Genomic DNA, 27302 nt, shown 5'->3' with positions numbered 1-27302 from the left:
ACTGGGTTCTTTCTAGTAGAATCAGTGTGACAAATTTGTACTGGAAAGTCAATCCACAATGAAGGTGCAATGAAGTGGAAGGCTTTTTGACGATGGAATTCGTAAAAAAGGTTTGCGCCAGTAAGGATTGGCAAGCAGCTATAGGATGAACGGGAATATATTCACGCAGAAGGACAATTCCAAGCAAACATGGACATCATACATGACACAAAAAAAAATCTTTTCACCAACTTTTCACAAATTTGTTTCACAACTTTCTTTCCACTTAGAAGTTATAGCTAACATATAAAATCAATTTATTTTTAGTTGTTGACAAGAAATGAATTCGTTTTTGCCAAATAAGAACTCAGCTTGGGCTCCGTAGGCTTGGCTTAAAGGAACACGTTGCCTTGGATCGGACGAGTTGATCTATTAAAAGCGTTTGAAACCGTTTGTTATGAAATGCATATGGTTAGAAAGATGTTTTAAAAGTAGAATATAATGATCCACACAAGTATCACTCGAAATTGCACGGTTTTCCTTTTACGTCGCGAACTATCACGGTCGGCCATTTATGGGAGTCAAAATTTTGATAAATGGCCGACCATGTTAGTCGACAGGGTAAAAAGAAAACCACGCAATTTCAAGGCATATTTGTGTAGATCATTGTATTCTACTTTAACAATATCTTTCTAACCATATACATTTTACAACAAACGGTTACAGAACGCTTTTCAAAAACCAACTCGACCGATCCAAGGCAACGTGTTCCTTTAAATTTACTGGAGAATTGCAATGCGACTGACCCTATTGCGACTGACCAACACCATGGTTTGACCATGTACATGTATACCTAAACGTTCAAGTTGCTGGCCATTTATAAGTATACTGTTGGATACTCATGTATAAAAGTTGTGTGTTGCAGTTAGTAAAACTTTCGCAAGGTTTTTAGTTGGAGGAAACTTTTGAATTGTGACTAGTGAATTTTGTCCATGTCCTTTTTGTGTAATGCGACTGACTGCTTTTTAACAACTGTGCTCTGGATGTTATATAATATCCAGAGCACAAAGCCCGCAACATTTCTTATATCAATTCAAAGCCTCGGGTGTCAGGTACAAATCAGTAGTGAAAAGAATATCTCGCACAGAACTACCAACACCAAGATAACAAGATGACACAGAAAAGTGTAATGCGACTGACCATGGAATTGCCCATAAGATAAGATATTAAACGGTGTGAGGCCATAAAGAGCTTTGAAAAGTTAAGAGATTTGACTTCTCACACACAGATATTCGTCATCTGATTGGTGGAACGTCATGTGTCATCCAGAGGGAAATTCCTGTGCCCCTTCAAGAGAGTAGTTCAAGGTCTATGTATCATCTCAAGTGCTGAATGTTTGGAGAAATTCGTCTCCCACACAGCGACCTTTGCTTGGGTATGGGTCACCGTGTGACTCACTTCCCCTTAATGGGGGTCACAAAAATCAGCCCTTCTGTCAATACAAGTCCAGATTTGTATCTTTTCTTTGACAGTCGGTGAACTTGAAGGAACTTGTGTCTGGCCCACTTTAATGGCTCTGCTTACCGCCAAACTCTACGCTAATGATCACCATTTTCTGCTTACTGTGCAGGTGCCGATTTCTGTAGCTGTGTAAGCAAAGAGTACCTAACAGCAGAACAATGATGGTGCGTGTACCTGCTTACAGGCTAACAACGAATACAAAGGACCCTGCTTTCAATATCAAGCACCATTGAAATTAATTGTCCAGTGTCTCATATAAGTGACTGCTTAGATCTGCTGGTGCGCTTTTGAGCTTGGAAAGTTTAGTCGAGCCTAATAAATGTTTATTACCTGGTGGCTATCAATTTTGTTTTATTTATTATTATTGGTTTATTAAAACACATTCAAACATTGCAGCTACAAGCTGAATTGAGTTTAAAATACAAAGATTCATATAAAAAAATAGAAATTTAAAATTTACAAAAACAAAACATTAAGAGATACATTGTACAAATTGTTTTGAGCTGGCAAAAGGGGAAAAGGGGAATGGCAAAAGTTAAGCTGTTGAATATTCATAACCTTTTTCAACAAGACTTGAAAAGTACCTGTGAGCTTGGATGAAGCAATAGCAGCAATAGCAACACTCAAACCTCATAAATATTCATGAACTAGTGTCTTTCAATCCCTGCTCAGATCTATTCAATTATCATGAGCCAGACGGAAAGAGAGTAGTAATGATCAAGTCTAATCAATATTCATTACCTGGAGACTCTCTATCCCCGCCTTGAAGCGCTTCAATGCTTTCAGACTGATCTCAATGTCACAATTGCCTGCATAACTGAATAAAGGAAGAAAGAGCAAACATCATAGAAACACAAGCTACATGTACATAATGTACAATCAATCAATCAGTCAATGTTGGACACTTCAGATTGTTGTTGAAACGTCAAATGACTTAATTTGTCACTCAAATTCGACAAAACTTGTGAATTTTTCAACCTGAAACTTGTACCCGGAATTTGGGATGACTGATCACCCTCGTTCTCTGAAGGCTTTTCAACTTCAACATTTACATTGCAAACTGGGACAGTTTCTTCATTTCTTTCGTGATACTGTTTTAACATGTTAATGTGACAAACTCGTTTCTGTTTACGCCTATCAGGAGTGGAAATTAAATAGTCTAAATCATTAACCTTACGGTCAATTACATATGGTCCACTGTAACGAGCTTTAAGTGGCTGTCCTGGCATTGGTAATAATACTAAAACCTTATCACCAGGATTAAAAGTACGGACTTTTGACCTCTTGTCATACCAAGTTTTCATGCCATCTTGAGTGGCTTTCAAACTAGATTGGGCTAACTTACACGCATTATGTAAGCGATCTTTCAACTTCACAATGTAACTCAGGATATTGTCATCCGTGTTTTCAGACAACCATTTCTCTTTGACCAACTTCAATGGTCCCCTAACAGTACGGCCAAATACAAGCTCAAAAGGGCTGAACCCTAAAGATTCTTGTACAACTTCTCGTACTGCAAACATTAACAAATGAATACCTTCATCCCAATCTTTATCATTGTCCATACCATAAGTCCTAATCATGGTCTTGAGCGTCTGATGAAAACGCTCGAGTGCGCCCTGACCTTGTGGGTGATACGCACTAGAAGTAATTTGGTCAATGCCTAAAGCATACAACTGTTCTTGAAACAATCTAGAAGTAAAATTACTCCCTTGATCACTCTGAACAACTTTTGGCAGTCCAAAATGAGTGAAAAACCCTCTCAACGCTTCACCTACTGGTTTTGCCTTAATGGATCTTAGTGGGATTGCTTCAGCATATCTAGTTGAAGCACACATTATAGTAAGTAAATACTCATGACCTGACCTAGTTTTAGGCAAAGGCCCCACACAATCTACAATTACTCTGCTAAATGGTTCTTCAAACGCAGGTATTGGGTGTAATGGTGCACGAGGAGGTTTTTGGTTTGGTTTTCCAACCAGCTGACAAGTATGGCAGGTGCGGCAATACTCGGTAACCGACTTTCGGATACCAGGCCAATAAAAATGTTGTAATATTCGATCACATGTTTTGGTGACACCCAAGTGTCCAGACATAGGGATGTCATGAGCTAAACTCAAAATGTGTGAACGGTAACCTGATGGAACAACTATTTGATACAACACCTTCCATTCATTGTCAGCGGGCACATCTGGTGGTCGCCATTTGCGCATGAGCACACCTGACTTGATAAAGTAACACACAGCGAGACTACTTGTCTCGGTTTCAGTATGTGCTTGGTTAAAAAGAGTCACCAAATCAGTATCCTTACTCTGTTCAGATATTAGCTGTTCTCTACTTAAAAAGATGTCAGAGTACACACCCAATTCATTCAATAAGGCTGAGCCCTTACTGTCATGAGGAACAGAGTGATTGTCTGCATCTAAAGAATTTACATTCTTGTCAAAAGAAACCCTAGGGATTTCATCAGATAGACTAGACATGAAAGTCTCAGAAATGTCCAAGTCTAAATCAGTATGAACTGGTGCCTTAGTCTTACGACTCATGGATCGAGTTGTAACACAAGCGGGGAAAATACCAGGAAATTCTTCCTCTAATAACCTAGTATTATTATCAGAACAAGGCACACTTGTCATACATGGTTCTACAACTACCTTAGCGCCAGCTATTTCATTACCTAACAGTAGTGTTATACCATTAAGCCCCGAGGGCAAAGTGGGGGTAATGCCCACTGAAATTGGACCAGAAACTAAGTCTGACTGTAAATACAACTGATGGAGAGGTACACCAAAAGATTCATTACCTATACCCGTAATGCACACATCGGTGCCGAGTGAAGACTCTTCACTTAAAGGAACTTCCCCTTTTAACAACAAAGATTGAGTGGACCCCGTATCCCTCAAAATAGTCACTGGGTAAGTAGGTGAATCAGAACGCTCATCAAGCGATACAAATCCCTTAGAAACAAAGGGCATAAACTCCTCTCTAATGTCAGACAAAGATGTCCTTTTGTGATCAAACTTATTTAAGCTTGAAAGAGATGTACTATTGGTAAAGGCAACAGTTTTTGACTCGGCAAGAGCCGCATTTTTCCTTTTCAATGCATTACAAACTGATATAGCATGCCCAAATTTCTTACAGTAATTGCATTGTACTTGTTTGGAAGTGTCAAAAAAGCTATTGGAAGTTGACCCTTTAGAACTTGCATCAGAGGTAGACTGTGGTTTTGTCTCAGTCTTTGGCCTATTATCAGAAACAGGTTTAGATTGAACAAAAGTCTTGTTGCCTTTCTTGTGATCCTGAACATTAGCATGCAAAAAACTAACTTTGTGTGTCAAAGCAAAATCATCGGCCATCACAGCCGCTAATTCTAAATCTGTAACTTTCTGCTCTTCTAGGTGCGCTTTGACAGCATAAGGCATGTTAGCCTTAAATTCCTCAAGAAGGATTAGCTGTCGTAACATGCCAAAGTCTTCCTTAACTTTACAGGATCTACACCAACTATTGAACAAGGTTTTCTTCTCATAAGCAAACTCAACATACGTTTCGTTTTCTCGTTTTCGTTTTTCACGAAACTTCTGCCTATATGCCTCTGGTACAAGTTCATAGGCTTTCAAAATTGCAGCCTTGACTAAATCATAATCAGCGCTTTTGTCAATAGGAAAAGTGGAATAAACCTCTTGTGCTTTACCAACTAGTACACTCTGTAGAAGCAAAGTACGCATATCTTTAGGCCACTCAAGTCTATCGGCAACTTTCTCAAAGTGAGCGAAATATTTGTCAACGTCTTTCTCCTTAAAAGGAGGTACTAATCTAATGAACTTGGTAGGATCAAATTTCTTTGCAGAGATTGATTGCTCATTGGATTTGGAATGCTGTTTCAGCTGAAACAATTCCAACTCTTTGTCTAATTTCTTTGACGCTACTAGCTGAATTTCTAGCTCAAGTTGTTTAAGTTTAATAGCCGCTTCAACTGAATGACCATAACCCTCTACTTGTTTTTCTTCAACCATTGATTCTTCCAAAATTTCTACTTCAACCAAATGTTCCAAAATTACTGCTCGTAGGTCAGCCTTTTTCATACTAGCAGCTACGGAAATTTTGTAATGTTTGGCAACCTCGAATAACTCGGCCCTTTTTAAACCAAACACTTTGTCCTCCGAAGGACTCTCTTCAAAGTCAGCGACGAAGTCTTGTATTGAAAACTTCTCCGCCATCGTGATATAATTGCTGGTTAAACAACAGAGAAATTGGTTCACTTAAAATTTGTAAGTGAAATCGAAACACTGAATTTTAAAATGGCTCAGGAATTTTCTGAATTTTGTTCAGTTCTTTCCCGGACAAGCCCCCAATTCTGTTACGTGCGCCTAATTCATTACAATGTCAAAAAGGAACCAAAGCACGACAGAGACATTTGACAAGGAAGAGTGAAACCTAACCAGCGATTATATTCACGATGATAATTTAATTTACTCAAACAACAATATTTAAAGCAATAGAACCATTAATAATGCACATGGCAGATTTAATACAATTCAAAAGAGAGACCCTAAGATTATAGCTACCGGAAGTTTGATGACTGGGTTCGATGTGCTGGTTACACGGTGCCTCTTCTAAACTGACGTCTGGCACTAGATTGGTACATCTAGGGAGAGCCTCAAACCTGGCATGGGTTTAGGCCATCTAGGAAGAGCCTCAAAACCGGGCGTGGGTTTTAGGCCATCTAGGAAGAGCCTCAAAACCGGGCGTGGGTTTTAGGCCATCGGAGCGCAAGAACCGGGTGGTTCAAGCCATCAACTTGAAGGAGAAAGAGCACAGTTTTGGCTGACTGTCTCTGTGCAAGAACCGGTTGGTTCAAGCCATCAACTTGAAGGAGAAAGAGCACAGTTGTGACTGACTGTCTCTGTAACTGGAATATGGCTGAAACACCAATACTGGACAATGGTGTGGCCGATGGTTGAAGTGGTGACACCCATCAATGTATGAGTTGGGCAGAGCCCCTGGCTGACTCAGTGGTGGCGGAGTGATGAGTGTAACCCAGCAAGAGGCATACCCAGTATTTTATAGGCTAGAAACATCACACAATGCAGTGGGCAATTATACTAAACATTGTGTCCACTGCACCTTAATAATAAGTTTGGAGTGTCAACACATTAAGGACACAATGTTACATTATGACCGTTGCATAACATCTAACAATACACATTGTGAAACAGACTGACCTGTTTTGCCAAATACCACAGATGTTCTTAAAGACCAACAAATATGTCATAACAAAAGGAACAGGATAAGGGGGAGAGAAAGCCCATCTGTAACAATGTTGTCAACCAATCATGATTGATTGACAACATTCAAGTTGAGCTAATTTGAAACAACAGCGTGAGCAATTATAATAGATGTTAAATTTGCATCGGGATAAAGAATATTAATTTTGGTTTTTACCCATACACCGATGTGTGTTAGCACTGTTTACTCAGTACTTTCCCGAGTCCTGTGAAAAAATATCACAGGCATGTTACTCAGGTGGGATTCGAACCCACGACCCTTGCAATTCTAGAGCAGTGTCTTACCAACTAGACTACCGAGAGCAATTATTAGTGAATAGGATGGAACAAGGTTGGTTCCGAGGAAGATCGAGAGCATTTCTTCAAAGCATCTACCAAGGATGAACACTATAATAAACTGTTATAATTGACAAGGGAAAGTAACCGAGTACATTTTATATTATTTTGGATTGCACAATTTTAACAATGAAAAAAATTACTAGAGTAACCTGAGACTTCTGGATTAACAGGCAAGCGCTCTACCAACTGAGCTATTTACCAACTGAGCTATCTAGCCCTACAATGTATACTTGTAAATATCTTGATTTGAAAGGTGGGAGGAGGGAGTCAAGTCAGAAGCCATTCAAACTGTAACTGCCGTATAGCCAGGAATCACAGTGCTAATACCAAGTTTACGATACAACCTGGGAAGCGGAAGCCAACATGGCCAAGGGATCACTTAAAGCTAAGGGGATGAACCTTTTGTTTAAAATGTATACCACAGTTCATTGCTCTGAATATAATCAGTTTGCAACACATCCTCTTTGGTCATTTAGTTATTTGTTTTTAATTTTCTTCACATTAAGTGTCGATACTTACAAGATTTCCAAGTCCAGAATGATCTCATCTCGACCGACGTGATCAGTGTAAACTTTCACTCCTCCAATGCGTAGTGGCTAAATTCATCGACAACAGAAAAAGACAGGGTATGAGTGACAAAAACTGACAGTGCCTCATTGGTCGTGAGATAAAGCTCCCTGAATACACATTTTTTAAAGGATTTTTTAAATTTCTAATACTACAAATTCATGATAATAACTAGGTAGGCTGTTCACCCTTACTCGCATCTGAGAAGCTTATTTGTGAAGGACGCTGCTACAATGGGTTTAAGTTGCAGGCATGTACATGTACATACGGGCACCTTGGCAACCAGCCTCATGTACATACGGGCACCTTGGCAACCAGCCACATGGCCATTTATTATGACCTTGGAGAACAGAATGAGAGTTATTCCAGAGGCTGGAAAACCAAAACCCCAGAGAAAAAAATTAACGATAACCATGGAAGCAGTAAAGCAATCAGGGATTAGCTTTTTATTTCAGATATCAAATAATAAACAGGGGAAACAAAGTAAAAATTACTTGAACCAACAACCTTCGGATTAAAATGCCAGCGCTCTACCAACTAAAGCTGTCTAACCCCCAATAATTAAACTTTATTATGTATTGTTCATGCCATTCCCAGACTTCTGGCTGTGTCCTTCATCTGTCGCTACCCATCCCATGACGCACCAGACTACCAGCATATTTATCATTCAAGTTAATCAAATGATTAATTAAATGATCAGTGTTTTATAATATAAAATTTAAAGACAGATGAATTTTTACGAGGCTTTTTGACGAGTCTAGTATCTTTTTTTTTGTAATTTTTATTGCTTTTCAGGTTTTCTGTATAAATCAGTCAACTTTTTTTTTGTAATTTTTAATAATGTAAACACTAAACCTAATTGAATTGAATAATTGAAATGGAAGACAACACAATAAAACGGTTTATTTCAATCGGGTCTGGTAGTGCCGGACTGAATTACTACTTTCCACCGCCTGCATTTCATGGGCTATTTTGGTCTCAAGTAAAACAAGAAAATCCCAAAGCATTAGAAATGTAATAAACCCATACACAACACACTGTCCACATTTGAAACATATGGTACACAATACAGCCAAAAAGATGTTTTACTGTCCCCTTAAAGACAAAGTGTACCTTTGATTTTTGTTAAGCGTTCGAATGTTTCAATTCTTAAGAATAAAATGCAATTTACATGTGAAAATTTCATTTTCAAAGGTTGCCATTTTGAGTCACACTTTTGAGAAAATTTACGCAGTACTGTATCTCGCATTCAAATCTTTGGGCATAAAAACTTACATACTTTTACATAACCACAGTGTAATGTTTCTCAAAATGCTTTCAGTATACATACATGTACTATTGAAAGCTGCTGCTAAGCTTCAAAGGCCACATAAAAAAAAAATGTTGATTGTCCCCGCCCGACCGTTCAAAGCCCCCCGACCCATTTAAAAATCTTTATCTGGATACCTCCTTATACTTTTACTGCAAAGATCTTTCAGCTGATATTTTTTTCAAGCCTAACCAACAGTTTTTATTTGTATAAGAGTGATAACCAAATGTATACTTTCCCTTTGACTCATGAACAAAATAAAATCTGTAGGATTTGAAACTTTGCATGGTGGAAATAAGATATAGAAGAGTTTGCGGTAACACCATGTAATGACTATCTCTAAATGAGTTGGGGTGGTTCTGAAAAGAACCGTTGGATAAACTCGCCGTTTCAAGAACCGTTGGATTAACTCGACGTTTCGATGAGTTAATCCAACGGTTCTTTTCAGAACCACCCCATCTCATTTAGAGATAGTCATTACATGGTGTTACCGCAAACTCTTCTATATATAAATTAAAATCTGGGGAGCAGGATGGCTAAAATGTTTTTTGTCACTGCCTTTCAGTTCTGCGGACCCCGGTTCAAATCCCAACTCAGACCTGAGCCTTCCAATTTGGTTGGGTTTTCGGTCCCTGTTGTTGATTGTCTGGGACTTGGGATTTAACTCCAACATTTAAAAATATATGGTTTGACCAACCTGTTAGTGGGGCTGGCCCTATTAAATTAACAATGAAATGAATAAACAAATAAATAAATAAACAGTTAAAAAAAAGTTCAATCTATTCTAACCACAGTTTCCTCGAAATTGTTTATGACTCACAACATAACATCAACTTCTTTAAAAGGTAACAAAATGCCAAAAGGCATACATGTACATCACCAGGTGCCTCCATCCTGTGACCTGGGCCCAATTTCATAGCACTGCTAAGCATAAAAATTTGCTAAGCATGAAATTTCTTCCTTGATAAAAACAGGATTACCAACCAAATTTCAACTTTTTGCATATTGCTTGTTACTGGTATTTAGCTGTTGTTGGTTTATCCTGAAAATCACGTGGAAATGTTGATGGTAATCTTGTTTTTATCAAGGAAGAAATTTCATGCTTAGCAGCTCTATGAAATTGGGCCCTGGGCTCAATTTCATAAATCCTGTAAGCACACAAACTCACTAAGCACAAACAAAAATTACTCAACATAAACAGGTTACCAGTAACAGCCAAATTTACGTTCAGTTTGCATTTTTGTGACCAGTGCCCCACTCAATTTTTGCCTACAAGTAGCAAAGTAATTTTTCAACTCATTATTATTGAATATCTTCTTTCACTAAGCCCAAATCCATACCAGCTAATACGAATCTTCTTCTTATCAGTCTTATGGAATTGGGCCGTCCTGGCAGCATTAATCTGTAAAAAGTTAGTCAGGTGCCAATCCTGACCTAAATACATGTAGCACAATGTATGGCCGTGTAGACCGTATTGTACAGACCGTATGGAGGTCTACATGCGTACATCAAAGAAACACGCAGCACGCAGCATTCTCGGTTTGATTTCTACGGCACAAGCACGCACACAAGCACGCACACGCTCGCAGACGCCATCGTGTAGGGCAAATATTTGAACGGTGACGTCATATTCATTACGGTCTATTACAAATTTGGCTACGACTGTTACTAAGAATGTTACTAGGGATTCAACCCATGATGAAATGGACATCTGGCCGAAGCCATTATAGCCAGCAATTCATGCACAGACTAATGCACTACAAGCGCCTTAAAAGTACCACTCTATCCCAGCACAAGTTCACTTTGTAAGCAATAAGAGAGCATCTTTGATAGAAAATAGAGTCATTTTTCTATGTGATAATGAACCAAAAAAATCAATTTGTTTCCAATTTTGATTGTCCTTCGACAGACGCGGACAAACCGATTGTACTACTTTTCAAACATGGTTTCCCCTGAAACACAAACTTCAAACATTTACTTTTTTTATTCTTTGGCGGGCACACTTTGTCCTTGGTCCTTTACTACTGCTAAGCACACAATGGTTTGCAAAGAACAGTTATTTATATGCAGGCATATTATGTCCTTTTACGCTCAGTCTTTGGTGAGAAGTCAATGCAGTGAAGCAGAAATCCGAAGAAGTGCAATACGTACCTGCACCTTGGTATTTTACAAAAAATGTTTTCTCACTCTTAACTAGGGTAGACTGAGCCGGTGTTCATATTTGACTATTAGCGAAGAAATTTGAGACGCCGGAAGTCTCATTATGTCTTTCTCACCGTGAACAAAATGTAATCTATGAGATTAAACTACATATACCTATTACTACCTGTGTAAAAAAAAAAAAATAGAAAAAAAATAGCAAGTTCTACTAAAAGAAACAAAGTTTAGGTGAGTATTAGTTACAGTTGGGAAAAAAAAGACCAATAAGTACCTCCTTCCTCCCATTTTTTTTTTACTTTTACCAAAGACCCCAAAATCAGAAATCAAATTTAAGTTTAAAAAAAATTATTTGTATTAAAGTTAGAAGAATACCAGTTCTGAAATTATTAGTAAATGCCAAAAATTCATGAATTGATGAACTGTTGAACTTACGTATGTGCCAAGTTTAATCTTCTCAAATCGGAAAGACTTGAGGTATGACGGGAGAGCTTTCTGAACAGCCGGCTCCACGGTGTCACGGAGCATGCTCGCAACGTAGCCCTCGATGTACGGCCACAGCTGCTTCACCATCTGGAGACAGGTTTGAAATTTCAAATGTATAAAAACGTAATCCTGGAACAATTGAGAGCTGATCCAGGGTATAACCGAATCCAGAAAAAAAGAAGGGGAAAAAATATGCAATAATTATGATTACTGTTTTATCTATATTGTTTTATTTATATTTTATGCAAGTACATGTACGTGTATGCCCAAAACAAGGCTGAATGCCAATCTCTGTATGAGGCCACAAGAAGACAAATTTCTTTATGTGAAACGAACTCAGGGGAGCTGAAGCTAGGAATTGATAGTCCTCTTAAAACAGTCTAGATTGTAGGATGGAGGGAAACATGCAACAGGCAAGGAGTTCCAAAGAGGTGAAGTACACGGAGTACCGGTAAGACTGTCCGAATGGCTCCTTGTTCTACATCTCAGATTAATTGATCAAAGGTGATTTAGTTTTGCTTTTGTCATTTGTTTGTCAAATCTAATTGATTCAGGTGGTTGATTTGGTAGTTGGGTCCTTGAGCAAGACACTTCACTTAATGGCAGTGGACACTATTGGTAATTACTCAAAATAATTATTAGCACAAAACCTTACTTGGTTACAAGTAATGGGGAGAGGTTGATGTATAACGCATTGTGTGAAACGGCTCCCTCTGGAGTGTAACATAGTTTTCGAAGTAAGAAGTTATTTTCCACGAATTTGATTTTGAGACCTCAGATTTTGAATTTGAGGTCTCGAAATCAAGCATCTGAAAGTGCACAACTTCGTGTGACAAGGGTGTTTTTTCTTTCATTATTATCTCGCAACTTCGATGATCGATTGAGCTCAAATTTTCACCCCTCTGGCTAGCACCAACAACATCAGGGCCCATTTTCATGGCTCTGCTTACGGCAAGCACAGAATCGGCGCTTACGGAAGCAGGGAATTCTGTACTTACGGCAAGCGTATTTCACGGGTTAGCAGCGAGTTTTGGCTTCTGCGCGTGTGTACTCCACGTTACTAGACATTCTAGGCTCACAAGGCTAGCGCAGACATTTGGCGCTTGCACGTAAGCTGGGAATCATGATCATAAGCGCAGAATTCGGCGGTAAGCAGAGCCATGAAATTGGGCCCAGACCTCCACTAGGCTACTGGTCACTACTGTTGAGTTTTAATCTAGAATTGAGCTTGCCCACCTCCCACTATCAGTTTGCTTCAATAGCTATATTCAAGAAAGGATTTCTGGTTTCACACAGGACTAGCACTACTGAACACGCACTACTGAACACATTCAATGCAACATAATGTGCTCTAGAGAATTAAACTGAACTCACTATGTGGACCTCAAAGTCTACCCCTCCAAGATTCATTGAATGTATCCTCAGACCTGTTATTCACATCAAAGGCACACAGGTATTAAGCTTTTGGAGGCGGCCTTCGAGTGTGGAGGGGAATGTCTTGAATGCAAAATAAAACACTATAAAGAATGGCAGTGGCCTGTAGATGCCCTATCTTGCTTGCCTCAACTTATTGCTTCTCGATATTTTCTTGCTTATTCTATGATTTAGGAGACATAGTATAGGCACCTTTTAACTGTTCCCTCCTGGGTATCCTACTGTTGTTTTTATCTGAATTCATAATCATGTTGCCTGAGTAAAATATAAAGGCCCCCAGTATTATTAACATCCCAACCCCTTCAAATGCCAGCACCTAGACCATCTCCAATTTAAATGCTCCTTTCGGTGAAATGTTTTCCCTTTAAATTGTTCTGCCCAAAACAAAACAAAAATTTAAATAGCAGCCATCCCCTGAGGACAAGGCAAACCAAATTAAGACAAAACAAAAAAAATATTCTAAATTTTCTTAAGAGAAAATTAACAAGCACGACTGTACCTTGTTCAGCCATTCAGCTCTCTCTGTATCAGGGAAGTACACCTGAAAAGCACAAAGTGGACAAAATTATTTTTAAAACAAAACATGTCAATCAAAAGTTTGTTACTTCAGGTTTTATAAAGGAACATTACAGAATTGGTAAGAAACTTGTCTAAGGTCACAGATTTACATAAAACTCACACGGTCTAATGATGATGATAGTAGAAAACATTCCTTGAAATATTTCCGTCTGAAATGTCATATTTATTTGATGAAAAAATAAATAAAAATAAATTCCCGTTTGTTTGGAGTTTATCGCGTTATTCATTGTTTTTTTAAATCAAAATCATGCAAAATATCAAAATGTGTTATCGATTTTTCACTATTTTCTTGTGACCAGAACTGCCAGTTCTGAAGCAAGTTCTACTAAAAAGAAACAAAGTTTAGGTGAGTTTAGGTTAAGTAACAATCTGACCAAGATACTAAAAAAACAGCAAAATAATATATGTAGTTTCAGTACAAAAACAAACAGCAGCATAAGGGATTGCCCAAAAGTGAACTAAATCGCAATCTAAAAGACCAGAATAAAAATTCTACCCAGCTAATGATGAAAAAAAAAACACAAGAAGACTGCATTTCATGGTGTAGCATCAGCCTCAAGTACTTGGAAACAAACAAACTCACTGGGAAAAAACAAGTTTGATATTATAATAGTGTGATATAACTACATGTAATAAAGAAAATACCATCGGAATGTGTGTTCTCAACAGAGCTGATTAGCTCTATACAATGATGTTTACCCAGCTCCTATCTGAACAAAAAGTACAATTACACACAGATAGACCTATATCTGTAAATTATGTTATCATTGGCACTGATAACAAAAAACTTGTGACTTGGGATTTAAGCATTATTCAGAATTATTTGCAGTATGTTTTTGTATTCATAGTTTGGAAGTGTCGTGGCCGAGCGGTTAAGAGCACCGAAGTCAAACTCTGGTGTTTCTGATCAGCAGAGTGTGGGTTCGAATCCCAGCCGTGACACTGTGTCCTTGAGCAAGACACTTAACCATTGCTTCGTCCTTCCGATGGGACGTAAAGCCGTTGGTCCCATGTGTTATGTAACGCATGTAAAAGAACCCAGTGCACTTATCGAAAAGAGAAGGGGTTCACCCCGGTGTTCCTGGTTGTGGCTGCTTAATGCGCCATAGCACCTTGTAAACCCTTTTAAGGTGCTAAATAATTGGGTCTCAGAATTCATCACTGCAATAACCTATCTTTCTGAAAGTTTGTATATACTCAGCGCCTTGAGTACCTTGTTTGGTAGATACGTGTGCTATATAAGACTTTGATATTATTATTATTGTTTGTTTTTGCATCTCACACCCCCAATAGGCCCAATAGAATTTTACTAGGCCTAAACTTATTTATTGGGTGTCGTGGTCGAGCGGATAAGAGCACCAAATTTAAGCTCATGGTGGTGCTTCTGTTCAGCAGACTGTTGGTTTTAAAGGCAGTGGACACCATTGGTAATTACTCAAAATAATTATTAGCATAGAACCTTTTTTGATGACGAGTAATGGGGAGAAGTTGATGGTATAAAACATTGTGAGAAACGGCTCCCTGTGAAGTTCCATAGTTTTTGAGAAAAAAGTAATTTTCAACGAATTTGATTTGGAGACCTCAGATTTAGAACTTGAGGTCTCGAAATCAACCATCTAAACGCACACAACTTCGTGTGAAAAGAGTGTTTTTTCTTTCAATATTATCTCGCAAGTTCGATGACCGATTGGGCTCAAATTTTCACAGGTTTGTTATTTTATGCTTATGTTGAGATACAACATACTGTGAAGGTTAGTCTTCACAATTACCAATAGTGTCCACTGCCTTTAAATCCTGGTCGTGACACTTGTGTCTCTGAGCAAGACACTTCACTATAATAATAATAATAACAAATTCTTATATAGTGCATGTCACAATAACCGTGTCAATGCTCTTTACATTAGTGCCCTGGTCATAGGGCCAATAACATCTCTGTAATGTTTCTCAGCTCCAGGGGAGTATACAGCCCTGAGCTGCCTGTAAGGCGCTTTTCATACACAATATCAACCTCTACCCTCGCAGGTACCCATTTATACCCCTGGGTGAAGAGAAGCAATTATAGTAAAGTATCTTGTTTAAGGACACAAGTGTCACGACCGGGATTCGAACCCACACTCCGGTGAATCAGCACCAGAACTTGAATTCGATGCTCTTAACCACTCGGCCATGACACTCGACTTGCTTCTCTCCATCCAGGGGTTAATAAGTACCTGTGAGGGCAGAGATGGTTCTTGTGATTGATTTAGCCGAGTAGCGTATGTTAATGTTGCAAAGGTTGTAATATGTACGTATAATACTCCCCAGGGAGCTGAGATGGTCTAAGGAATGAAATAAGGCCCAGTGACCAGGAGAAATAGTGTTGGAAGCATTTTGAGATGCCCCTTGGGTGTGAAAAGTGCTTCGACATAAAAACTGGTTATAAATTATGAATAATATTAATCACAATGCAATCCATACAAAATCATTACAGACATCAACCTTACAATTGGTGGGCCATGGTCTTTGTTGCCCAGCCAGCAGGGGGGTGTACGGTGTCTATTATATCTGGGTGTCTTTTGGGAAATGCACCCAAGAAGGCATTTAAGGCATGTGCTGATAGATCCAGAGGGGAAGTTATTGCAATATCTTTCTGAATTAATTTTTTTTGTGCGTTTGGACTAGCAATCTTTTGGGTACTTCCAGTTTTTTTTTGTTTTTTTTTTCAAGGCAAGTGAAATGTATTTGTTTGTAATTTTTTTTAACTTGATGTGAAGGGGATAACAAAGTGAAACTTAATTGAATTTGAAATTGAATATAAGCAACTCTCATTGTTTAGTTTTTGTTTACATGGTATTGTAATCAAAGCCTAACCTTTGATACAGATGGTGAAGTACTAAAACACAAGGGGACCGCATGATCAAACTAATGAGATGCAATATCACAGGTCCCTGGAGACACGGGAGCAACTTCATGAGCTGCTTTAAAAGCAGAATGCTTTAAAAGCAGAAAATAATGCTCAAGAATTGTCTGCTTAGCAGAAATTAGCACTTAGCAGGATACCAATCACACATTGTACAAAGCACAAAGTGGACAAAATTATTTTTAAAACAAAACATGTCAATCAAAAGTTTGTTACTTCAGGTTTTATAAAGGAACATTACAGAATTGGTAAGAAACTTGTCTAAGGTCACAGATTTACATAAAACTCACACGGTCTAATGATGATGATAGTAGAAAACATTCCTTGAAATATTTCCGTCTGAAATGTCATATTTATTTGATGAAAAAATAAATAAAAATAAATTCCCGTTTGTTTGGAGTTTATCGCGTTATTCATTGTTTTTTTAAATCAAAATCATGCAAAATATCAAAATGTGTTATCGATTTTTCACTATTTTCTTGTGACCAGAACTGCCAGTTCTGAAGCAAGTTCTACTAAAAAGAAACAAAGTTTAGGTGAGTTTAGGTTAAGTAACAATCTGACCAAGATACTAAAAAAACAGCAAAATAATATATGTAGTTTCAGTACAAAAACAAACAGCAGCATAAGGGATTGCCCAAAAGTGAACTAAATCGCAATCTAAAAGACCAGAATAAAAATTCTACCCAGCTAATGATGAAAAAAAAAACACAAGAAGACTGCATTTCATGGTGTAGCATCAGCCTCAAGTACTTGGAAACAAACAAACTCACTGGGAAAAAACAAGTTTGATATTATAATAGTGTGATATAACTACATGTAATAAAGAAAATACCATCGGAATGTGTGTTCTCAACAGAGCTGATTAGCTCTATACAATGATGTTTACCCAGCTCCTATCTGAACAAAAAGCTCTGTAAATTATGTTATCATTGGCACTGATAACAAAAAACTTGTGACTTGGGATTTAAGCATTATTCAGAATTATTTGCAGTATGTTTTTGTATTCATAGTTTGGAAGTGTCGTGGCCGAGCGGTTAAGAGCACCGAAGTCAAACTCTGGTGTTTCTGATCAGCAGAGTGTGGGTTCGAATCCCAGCCGTGACACTGTGTCCTTGAGCAAGACACTTAACCATTGCTTCGTCCTTCCGATGGGACGTAAAGCCGTTGGTCCCATGTGTTATGTAACGCATGTAAAAGAACCCAGTGCACTTATCGAAAAGAGAAGGGGTTCACCCCGGTGTTCCTGGTTGTGGCTGCTTAATGCGCCATAGCACCTTGTAAACCCTTTTAAGGTGCTAAATAATTGGGTCTCAGAATTCATCACTGCAATAACCTATCTTTCTGAAAGTTTGTATATACTCAGCGCCTTGAGTACCTTGTTTGGTAGATACGTGTGCTATATAAGACTTTGATATTATTATTATTGTTTGTTTTTGCATCTCACACCCCCAATAGGCCCAATAGAATTTTACTAGGCCTAAACTTATTTATTGGGTGTCGTGGTCGAGCGGATAAGAGCACCAAATTTAAGCTCATGGTGGTGCTTCTGTTCAGCAGACTGTTGGTTTTAAAGGCAGTGGACACCATTGGTAATTACTCAAAATACTTATTAGCATAGAACCTTTTTTGATGACGAGTAATGGGGAGAAGTTGATGGTATAAAACATTGTGAGAAACGGCTCCCTGTGAAGTTCCATAGTTTTTGAGAAAAAAGTAATTTTCAACGAATTTGATTTGGAGACCTCAGATTTAGAACTTGAGGTCTCGAAATCAACCATCTAAACGCACACAACTTCGTGTGAAAAGAGTGTTTTTTCTTTCAATATTATCTCGCAAGTTCGATGACCGATTGGGCTCAAATTTTCACAGGTTTGTTATTTTATGCTTATGTTGAGATACAACATACTGTGAAGGTTAGTCTTCACAATTACCAATAGTGTCCACTGCCTTTAAATCCTGGTCGTGACACTTGTGTCTCTGAGCAAGACACTTCACTATAATAATAATAATAACAAATTCTTATATAGTGCATGTCACAATAACCGTGTCAATGCTCTTTACATTAGTGCCCTGGTCATAGGGCCAATAACATCTCTGTAATGTTTCTCAGCTCCAGGGGAGTATACAGCCCTGAGCTGCCTGTAAGGCGCTTTTCATACACAATATCAACCTCTACCCTCGCAGGTACCCATTTATACCCCTGGGTGAAGAGAAGCAATTATAGTAAAGTATCTTGTTTAAGGACACAAGTGTCACGACCGGGATTCGAACCCACACTCCGGTGAATCAGCACCAGAACTTGAATTCGATGCTCTTAACCACTCGGCCATGACACTCGACTTGCTTCTCTCTATCCAGGGGTTAATAAGTACCTGTGAGGGCAGAGATGGTTCTTGTGATTGATTTAGCCGAGTAGCGTATGTTAATGTTGCAAAGGTTGTAATATGTACGTATAATACTCCCCAGGGAGCTGAGATGGTCTAAGGAATGAAATAAGGCCCAGTGACCAGGAGAAATAGTGTTGGAAGCATTTTGAGATGCCCCTTGGGTGTGAAAAGTGCTTCGACATAAAAACTGGTTATAAATTATGAATAATATTAATCACAATGCAATCCATACAAAATCATTACAGACATCAACCTTACAATTGGTGGGCCATGGTCTTTGTTGCCCAGCCAGCAGGGGGGTGTACGGTGTCTATTATATCTGGGTGTCTTTTGGGAAATGCACCCAAGAAGGCATTTAAGGCATGTGCTGATAGATCCAGAGGGGAAGTTATTGCAATATCTTTCTGAATTAATTTTTTTTGTGCGTTTGGACTAGCAATCTTTTGGGTACTTCCAGTTTTTTTTTGTTTTTTTTTTCAAGGCAAGTGAAATGTATTTGTTTGTAATTTTTTTTAACTTGATGTGAAGGGGATAACAAAGTGAAACTTAATTGAATTTGAAATTGAATATAAGCAACTCTCATTGTTTAGTTTTTGTTTACATGGTATTGTAATCAAAGCCTAACCTTTGATACAGATGGTGAAGTACTAAAACACAAGGGGACCGCATGATCAAACTAATGAGATGCAATATCACAGGTCCCTGGAGACACGGGAGCAACTTCATGAGCTGCTTTAAAAGCAGAATGCTTTAAAAGCAGAAAATAATGCTCAAGAATTGTCTGCTTAGCAGAAATTAGCACTTAGCAGGATACCAATCACACATTGTACACATATAACATAGCAGTTTGGCTGATAACCTTCCTGGTAAGCACAATTTTGTTGTGCAAAGCAGCTTTTTCTAAGGGAAAACAAATCTGAGATCAGACTTAAGAAGGAAGATGTCTGGAATCAGTTTTAACAGTACACAGAGAAATGTCAATCTTTACCAGCTAAGTAATGTAACTGGATAAAATAAAACCAATATCCCAAAGATGTTACGTTTGTAATCTGTAACACCAAGAACAGAGAGTCTCTTGAACAAAATGTTCAGGCCCCTGGGGAGAGCAAAGCTGCAGGTCTCCTTTGACTTGGAATCAATCAGGAGAAATTCACTCTCAGAAAAATAACAATGCCAAATAAAAGTTTAAAATCACCCGCAATAAATCAAAAATCTGTACTTTGAACTTGTCATACATGTAGCCCTGTTTACATTTCTCTATTCCCCTGAGGCTGCCCCATGGTTAACGCCCAACCCTTTCACACTTGGACCCATTCACACTTGGATCGCTTTACCCCTGAACTACCCCAGCAAATGGGAAAAGCCACCCCTGCTCTGGAGTAGGGGAAAAACCTGGGGTATTCTTGAAACGTGCAACCAGAACTCCACGGAATAGGGACCTACAATGGGGTACAAAAAGACACCTGGGGCCAGTATAATTAAATTCCCTGTGTGGGTATAAGAGCACCGAGTTCAAACTCTGGTGTTTCTGATCAGCAGAGTGTGGGTTGGAATCCAAAGCTGGCCGTGACACTCGTGCCCTTCAGCAAGACACTTAATCGTTGCTACATGTGCGTCCTTCGAATGGGATGTTAACAAGTTGGTCCTGTGTGCTGTGAAATGCACGTAAAAGAACCCAGTGCACTTATCAAAAAGAGTAGGGGTTCGCCCCCGGTGTTCCTGGCTGGATTGGCGGCATGTTGCCTAGTAAACCATGTGTGTAAACCATGACGTGGTGCTATGTAAAAGGAGTAGATCTCATAATTCAAAAACCTAGTCCCACAATGCATACCTTGCAGGAAATACTGGATGTTTCAGCGCCTTGAGACGCCCTTCAGGTGTATAAAGGCTATACATATCAACTATTATTATATTTAAGAGAGTGATGAAGAAACGCCAGTAATGTGCAACCATGGTAGTTGGTGACAGTATTTTTAGTGTCATGGACAGTTTAACCACATGTGTCTGTATGTAATGACCTTGTCAAATCAGTGGGCGTCTATCAGTGGTGACAGGAGTAGTGTCAATGACTGGCAATTTGGTGACAAAACAATTTACAATAAGTCAGCAACAGTGACCATGACATATATTTTCTCTACGGCCCGTGACAGGGGCTTGTCTAGAGTGAATTGACGCCAGTTTTTTAAATCTCACAATAAGGTGCTCACGGTGATCATACAACTGTATGGCTAATGTAGAATGATCTCAGACAGCCATGTACGAGTAGGCTAAGAATCTCTGAACTGTAATAGTTGCATGATCTTGACTGCAAACCATGGCCCAATTTCATCTGCTTTAAAGGCACTGGACGCCTATTGGTAATTGTCAAAGACCAGTCTTCTAACTTGGTGTACAATCTACATTGTGTATTACAACATGAATAAAATAACAAACCTGTGAAAATTTTAGCTCAAATTGCGAGAGAATAGTGGAAGAATAAACGCCCTTGTTGCACAAGTTGTGTGCTTTCAGATGCTTGAGACAGGTCTCAAAATCAAATTCTGAGGTGTCCAAAATCTTATTCAAATATTTTAGTGAGAAATCACTTCTTCCTCCAAAACTACGTTACGACAGAGGTCGAGCTGTTTAATGAACTCACAATGTTTTATCAACAGTTCCCCATTACTCGTTACCAAGTAAGGTTGCCCCTAAAAATCATTTTGAGTATTACCAATTGTCCAGTGCCTTTAAAAGCACAGAAAGTAGTTTTTAAGCACCAGAAAATGGTTACCAGCCAAATATATGCAATATCAGTGACGGGTATCCTGCAAATTTTTCTAAGCAGAATCATGTTGAAAGCAATAATTTTCTGCTTGAAAGCAGCTCTATAATATTGGACCCAAGTCAGTGCTACAGGTTTAATGCAACGTTACAGCACTTAGCACTCAACTTCGAATCCTGTGCAAATTTGTTTACAGATCCAATGAGCACTGGTGCAATAAAACACAATGCCACTACAATGCACACAACAATAACATGCTCAATGGTATACCAATGGTTGACCTTGAATCGTAAGTTTGGCTAGACTCTGCACGAGTCAAAATATTATCATAATTTAATTTCCAGACAGGCAGGGTACACAAGGGACTGAAAACACACACACACACAGTGGTATTTGAAGCACATTAACACATTCCAATTTGTCTAAGAACTTCTTAGGCCCTCCTAGTGTTCATAAAAAAATTCTTTGGTGTTATTGTGTAGTAAAACTTTTGCAAGCTTTTGGGTTTGAGAATTAAAAAAAGTGTAATGCGACTGACCTGAAATTTGCCCATGTGCCTTGAAAACAAATTTAATATTTAGGCCCGTTGTCATACTTTATGAGCAAAAGGAACATTCAAACTCTCAATGTTACATATAGTAACAATCTTGATTTGGGAGACTAATCATTCTTACCAATACAAATAGCTTGGAAGTTGACTTGCAAAGTGCGGGGCTTCAACGTACTCAAGCCACAAGGCATCTAATCGTGGGCATGATATTGATGGGCACTGTTAGAAGCTAGCCACATTTAGTGTACTGTCCCTTTAAGAGACACAGGACACTATTGGTTATTGTCAAAGACAAGTCTTCTCACTTGCTGCATCTCAACATAAAAAAAATGCAAAAAATAACAAACTTGTGAAAATTTGAGTTCAATCGGTCATCGAAGTTGCGAGATGATAATGAAAGAAAAAAAAAACCCATGTCACACAAAGTTGTGTGCTTTCAGACGCTTGATTTCGAGACCTCAAATTCTATTTCTGAGGTCTCAAAATCAAATTCGTGGACTCTGTATATTGTGAACAGAGAGAGAGTTCTATATAGTGACTTTGGATCAGTGACAAATGTTGGCTAAGTGACTTTGTAATTTTTTCAAGCCAATGTCACTTCCATTACAGTAGTCCATAGGTCATGCCTACATAGGCCTAGCTGGTCTACTACGTAGGTGTGTAAACATGGAGGACAAAAAATATTGTTGTCAAATAAGTATTTTGATTGACCGATAAAAACAAGAGAAGTGTGTGCACTGACCCACGATGGCAAGTTGTTGACAGCACTACGTATTGTCTGGCGCTCATTCAGAGTGGCTCGGCGGGCCAGCTCCATTGTAAGCCTCTTGTTTTGACCGTTCCGTTCTCGCCATACCATCAGTACTGTGCCCTGAAATAGAAAGGAAGAGAAGGGTCAAGAGGTTGCAGCAATGAGGAATTCCTACTCCATGGTTGTAGTCACATCTACAAGTGTACCAACGTAACAAACGCAACATCTCAAAACACCAGAAGCACATCACAAAATAACAATCTGAGCTCATCACAGAAAACAGGGTTCGAATTTCACACTGTAATCGGCCCCAGGCCAGTGAATTCAGTGTCAGGTCAGTTAACTCAAGACGAGGACAAGTCTCGACAGTGGTCTTGTTGCTCAAAAGCTGATGTTCAAATGTTAAGTTTGGGTCTCAAAAATATTTTTGAATGCTGCAGGTAGGGGCAAGTAGGCTATCACCCATAAAACAAAAAAGAGGTCAATCTCCTCATAATGCTTTTCAAATAAAAACAGAACAGATTCTCGATCAAACTATACAGCATACATGTACTATGATCTCTGATTTCTAGTCTCCGCTTATTTTGATTCCGGAAGCCATGATTTCATGAAACGCTACAAGGATTAATCTTATATCTAAATCTAGTCAGGACGGGTAACTCATCCTAACTTAGGATGGGTTCAATGTGTCCTAAAATTTAAGTCTGCTTTCAAACGGGATATTATCTCCCATTATGTATGACTAGCTTCCCATCCTATGTAATTGAACCACATCCATCTGTTCAATACTTGTCTTATTATTAAGCTTAAACTGTTCTGCCATCTTGTCGCTTCTATTAAGAATTCATTGTGTCATGTATTATGTTCATCTGTCCTTTTGTCTGTCTGTCTGTCTGTCTGTCTGTCTGTCTGTCTGTCTGTCTGTCTGTCTTGTTTTCTTGTCTGGCTGGCTGTTTTTTACAGCGAGTTGGATGAGTTTCTGGGTCTATTTTGTGTTTATTGCAAACAGAAAATATCAAATAAATAGGCTCTGTGTTACATAATAATTAGACAACCAAATATTAAATAATAGCATTTTAAATGTAATATACTAATAAATCATTATCACAGAATAATATAATTCGGTGAAATCTGGCTTTTTCGCCAATCAATGATGCATTAAAAAATCAAAAATGAATGCACCCAATATTGTACCGATCAAAATGTGTGGAGTGCAACCCCCCCCCCCCCCCCCCCCCACCCCGCCCTCTAAAAACTATGGCTGAGACTGAGAGGCAGTGACTGTGAGAGGTACAGTGACTGGTGAGCCTTCTTATATAGTTACTGTAGTTTCTAAATTCTACGGTGTAACAGTACCTAAAGACAGCTAGTCTTCTAGCTAGATCTATTCTAGAAGAAGCCAGTTACTGGATTTAATTTAGAAGACCCCCCCCCCCCCCCCCCCCCCCGGCACCCACCACCCTCGCCCTCATTTTAAATGTTAATACTTACCAGCAACAGCCAACTCCAACTGAATCTGAAATAACCCATTCCCCATACTGCCAGTAGCATGGAGAACGACACTCCGTGTTTCTTCAATAAGTTCAGCATGTCCGTGCCCGTGTTACTCGCCGGCGTCTTGGCCGCATCGGCCGGGCTGAATGTCGGGCGGTCGACATCGGTCCCAGCTCCAGCGGCAGCTGCAACCCCAATCCCGATATCTTTGGGATCAGGCCAGCTCAGTTTGTCGTTAGGCATCGCGAGAATTACGGTTTCCTTTACAGAAAGGTTGTTATCTCTCGTGTGTTTTTACCACCTAATCTTTAGAACGATAATTATCGCCCAGGTTATATGCAGGACAGCTAGCTAGTTTGGACATCGTTTGCGCGACGACGAGTATTAACTTGTCCAGCATGCAATTGCTGCTCTTCTGCACTAGCCAGTACAGCGAGTTCAGCTAAAGAGTCAATAATAATTGATAATACATAACGTAAACTTGTCACAGTACTGCAGCCCCCTATCCCCCCACACAGTACACACATGGAAACAGTCAGGCAGCAGAATCAGGAAGCAACTTCAAGTACAGCGCCCTCTACCGGTTGAATGAGGAGCCGTTTATTATTATTTTTTTATTTATTCGGCCAAGGACTACCAAGAAAAAATAATTATGTCGATTTGGTTATAAAATCTCACCAAACCAAGACGTATTAAAGGCAGTGAACACTATTGGTAATTACTCCAAATAATTTTTAGAATAAAACCTTACTTGCTAACAAGCAATGGAGAGAGCTGTTGATATAAAACATTGTGAAAAATAGCTCCCTCTGAAGTAATGTAGCCTAGTTTTCGACAAAAAAGGTAATTTTTACGAAATTGATTTCGACACCTCGAAATCAAGCATCTGCTGAAAGTACACAACTTCGTGTGACAAGGGTATTTTTTTATTCCATTATTATCTCGCAAATTCGACGAACAATTGAGTTCAAATTTTCACTGGTTTGTTCCTTTGTTCATTTTGTTGGTTGAGATAAACCAAGTGAGAAGACTGGTCTTTGACAATTATTATTACCAATAGTGTCCAGTGTCTTTAGGCTAAACCATGGACGGTTGTGCCTGAACTGCGCATGTGCGTACTGTATTAGCCTCTCGTTATTTTGGGCTCTCTTTCCCTTTTTGAAATAATCCTTGGAGAGGGGCGTTACAATAATTATATGGAATTTGGGCTTTCGATCCCCTTATTGAAATAATCCAGGGAGGGGCGTAAATAATTATATGGATTTCGTAATTTTGGCTTTCCTTTTTTGAAACAATGCTCCGATGGTGTGACATGACGCTACCTATGAAGCCTTGTGCGTGGTTGTAGAACTTGTAGATTGCTCATTGCTCATTAGTTGTGCTCTCTAAATGCAAAAGAGTGAAAAAACACACTTTGAAGAGCTATTATCAGGGACCACTCTTTTTCGAGTGGTCTTCCACTCTTTTATAGATTGAAGTTTGCATCTTTTTGAGTGATCTTCACTCTGTTCTGGAGTGAAACCCCTTTAAAAGAGTGATATAACCACCACTCTTTTTAAAGAGCCATTTGAGGGACAACTCGAAATGTAAAGAGTGGTGTTTTTCACTCTTTTGCAATTACAGAGTACATTGTGACACTACACCAAGTATGAAGCCTTCATAGTTGTGCATGGTTGTTCAACTACACACGTATGATGCTTTGTTCATGGTTGTAGAAACACAACCATAACTTCATAATGTCGGTTCGGTTATTATTATGGCCCTTTTCGAAACCACGGCTCTGGCTTTGGATTCAGCTCAGACTAGCTAGGCCCCACGATTGTTTTGACATTTTGAGCGTGCTTTGCGTACGTGCTCAGGGCTTCAGACGAGAGAACGGAGCCTGAAGCCGAATTTAATGCCGAAGCGTGGTTTCGACAAAGGCCTATGTCTCATTTACTTGCTCACTATCCACACTCTGACTCTGTCTCTGATCCCACTATAGCCAGATACGTAGACTATTTCGTTTCCCACGTGGACAATGCCTCACCCCATGAATTGCAACAACATGGCAGCTCTTGTTCTTTTAACATGAATTAATTTTATATTATTTGATATAATTTTTCTCAAAATTAATCAAAATTAATATTTTTGTATAATTAATGGACACAATTTCTGAAATAGACGTCCAAAATATAATAACAAATTGTAAAATAATAGTCAGAGCAATACAATCAACAATCTTAATTTGAGTTGTACAACTCAACATTGTTCATCCATTATCATAACTTTCCCGAAGTTTAAAATACTTTTGTCACAGTTGCAGCAGTGTATAATAAAGTCCACAATCAAAGATTTCTGAAGTTGTAACAACAATACGTCGCTCCCCAGTTTTGATAAAATATTTTGTGTGTATTAGTCTTTTTAATAAGAATACAAAACTTAATAATATAAAACCACTGCAATTACTAACTGCGCACGTGTATAGCAAAATCCCCATAAGGTGGGAGTGGCTGCAAACGTCCTTGATAATGTGATTTTATGCGCCCACTTGACAACACTGTCATGTCCTGAAGTCACATTTTATTTCCAATTATTAATAGCATAATAATTATTGTAAGATTATTTAATCCCTAATAAACACTATCAAATTAACTGAAATTTACTGATTAGAAAATGAGTAGTTAAATAATCAGAACAAAAAGTCATGCTCGGGATTTTTGTGATGCAAGGTTGTTGCAGATCTCAGTGATTCACCTCAAAGACAATCGACACTATTGGTAATTACTCAAAATAACTGTTGGAATAAAAACTGACTTGGT

General features: G+C 38.7%; 1 protein-coding gene across 3 annotated transcripts in view; it reads right to left on the bottom strand.

Moving 5' to 3' along the window:
* The window catches only part of LOC117288150 (extended synaptotagmin-2-like), a 47066-nt gene extending 22153 nt beyond the window's left edge, over window positions 1-24913 (bottom strand). For all 3 annotated transcript variants that reach the window (XM_033768865.1, XM_033768867.1, XM_033768868.1), the window contains exons 1-6: window positions 24499-24913; window positions 22999-23127; window positions 13577-13618; window positions 11593-11730; window positions 7644-7720; window positions 2242-2317 (exon numbers count right to left, since the gene is read on the bottom strand). In XM_033768865.1, the coding sequence (XP_033624756.1) occupies window positions 2242-2317; window positions 7644-7720; window positions 11593-11730; window positions 13577-13618; window positions 22999-23127; window positions 24499-24744 (708 nt within the window). In that variant the 5' untranslated portion in view covers window positions 24745-24913. The remainder of the gene's footprint in view (window positions 1-2241; window positions 2318-7643; window positions 7721-11592; window positions 11731-13576; window positions 13619-22998; window positions 23128-24498) is intronic.
* Window positions 24914-27302: the final 2389 nt, after the last annotated feature.

This window comes from Asterias rubens, chromosome 3 (assembly GCF_902459465.1).
Source record: "Asterias rubens chromosome 3, eAstRub1.3, whole genome shotgun sequence".
Lineage (NCBI taxonomy): Eukaryota > Metazoa > Echinodermata > Asteroidea > Forcipulatida > Asteriidae > Asterias > Asterias rubens.
The sequence above is the reverse complement of the archived record's forward strand: the minus strand, read 5'-3'. Positions and strand labels throughout refer to the sequence as shown.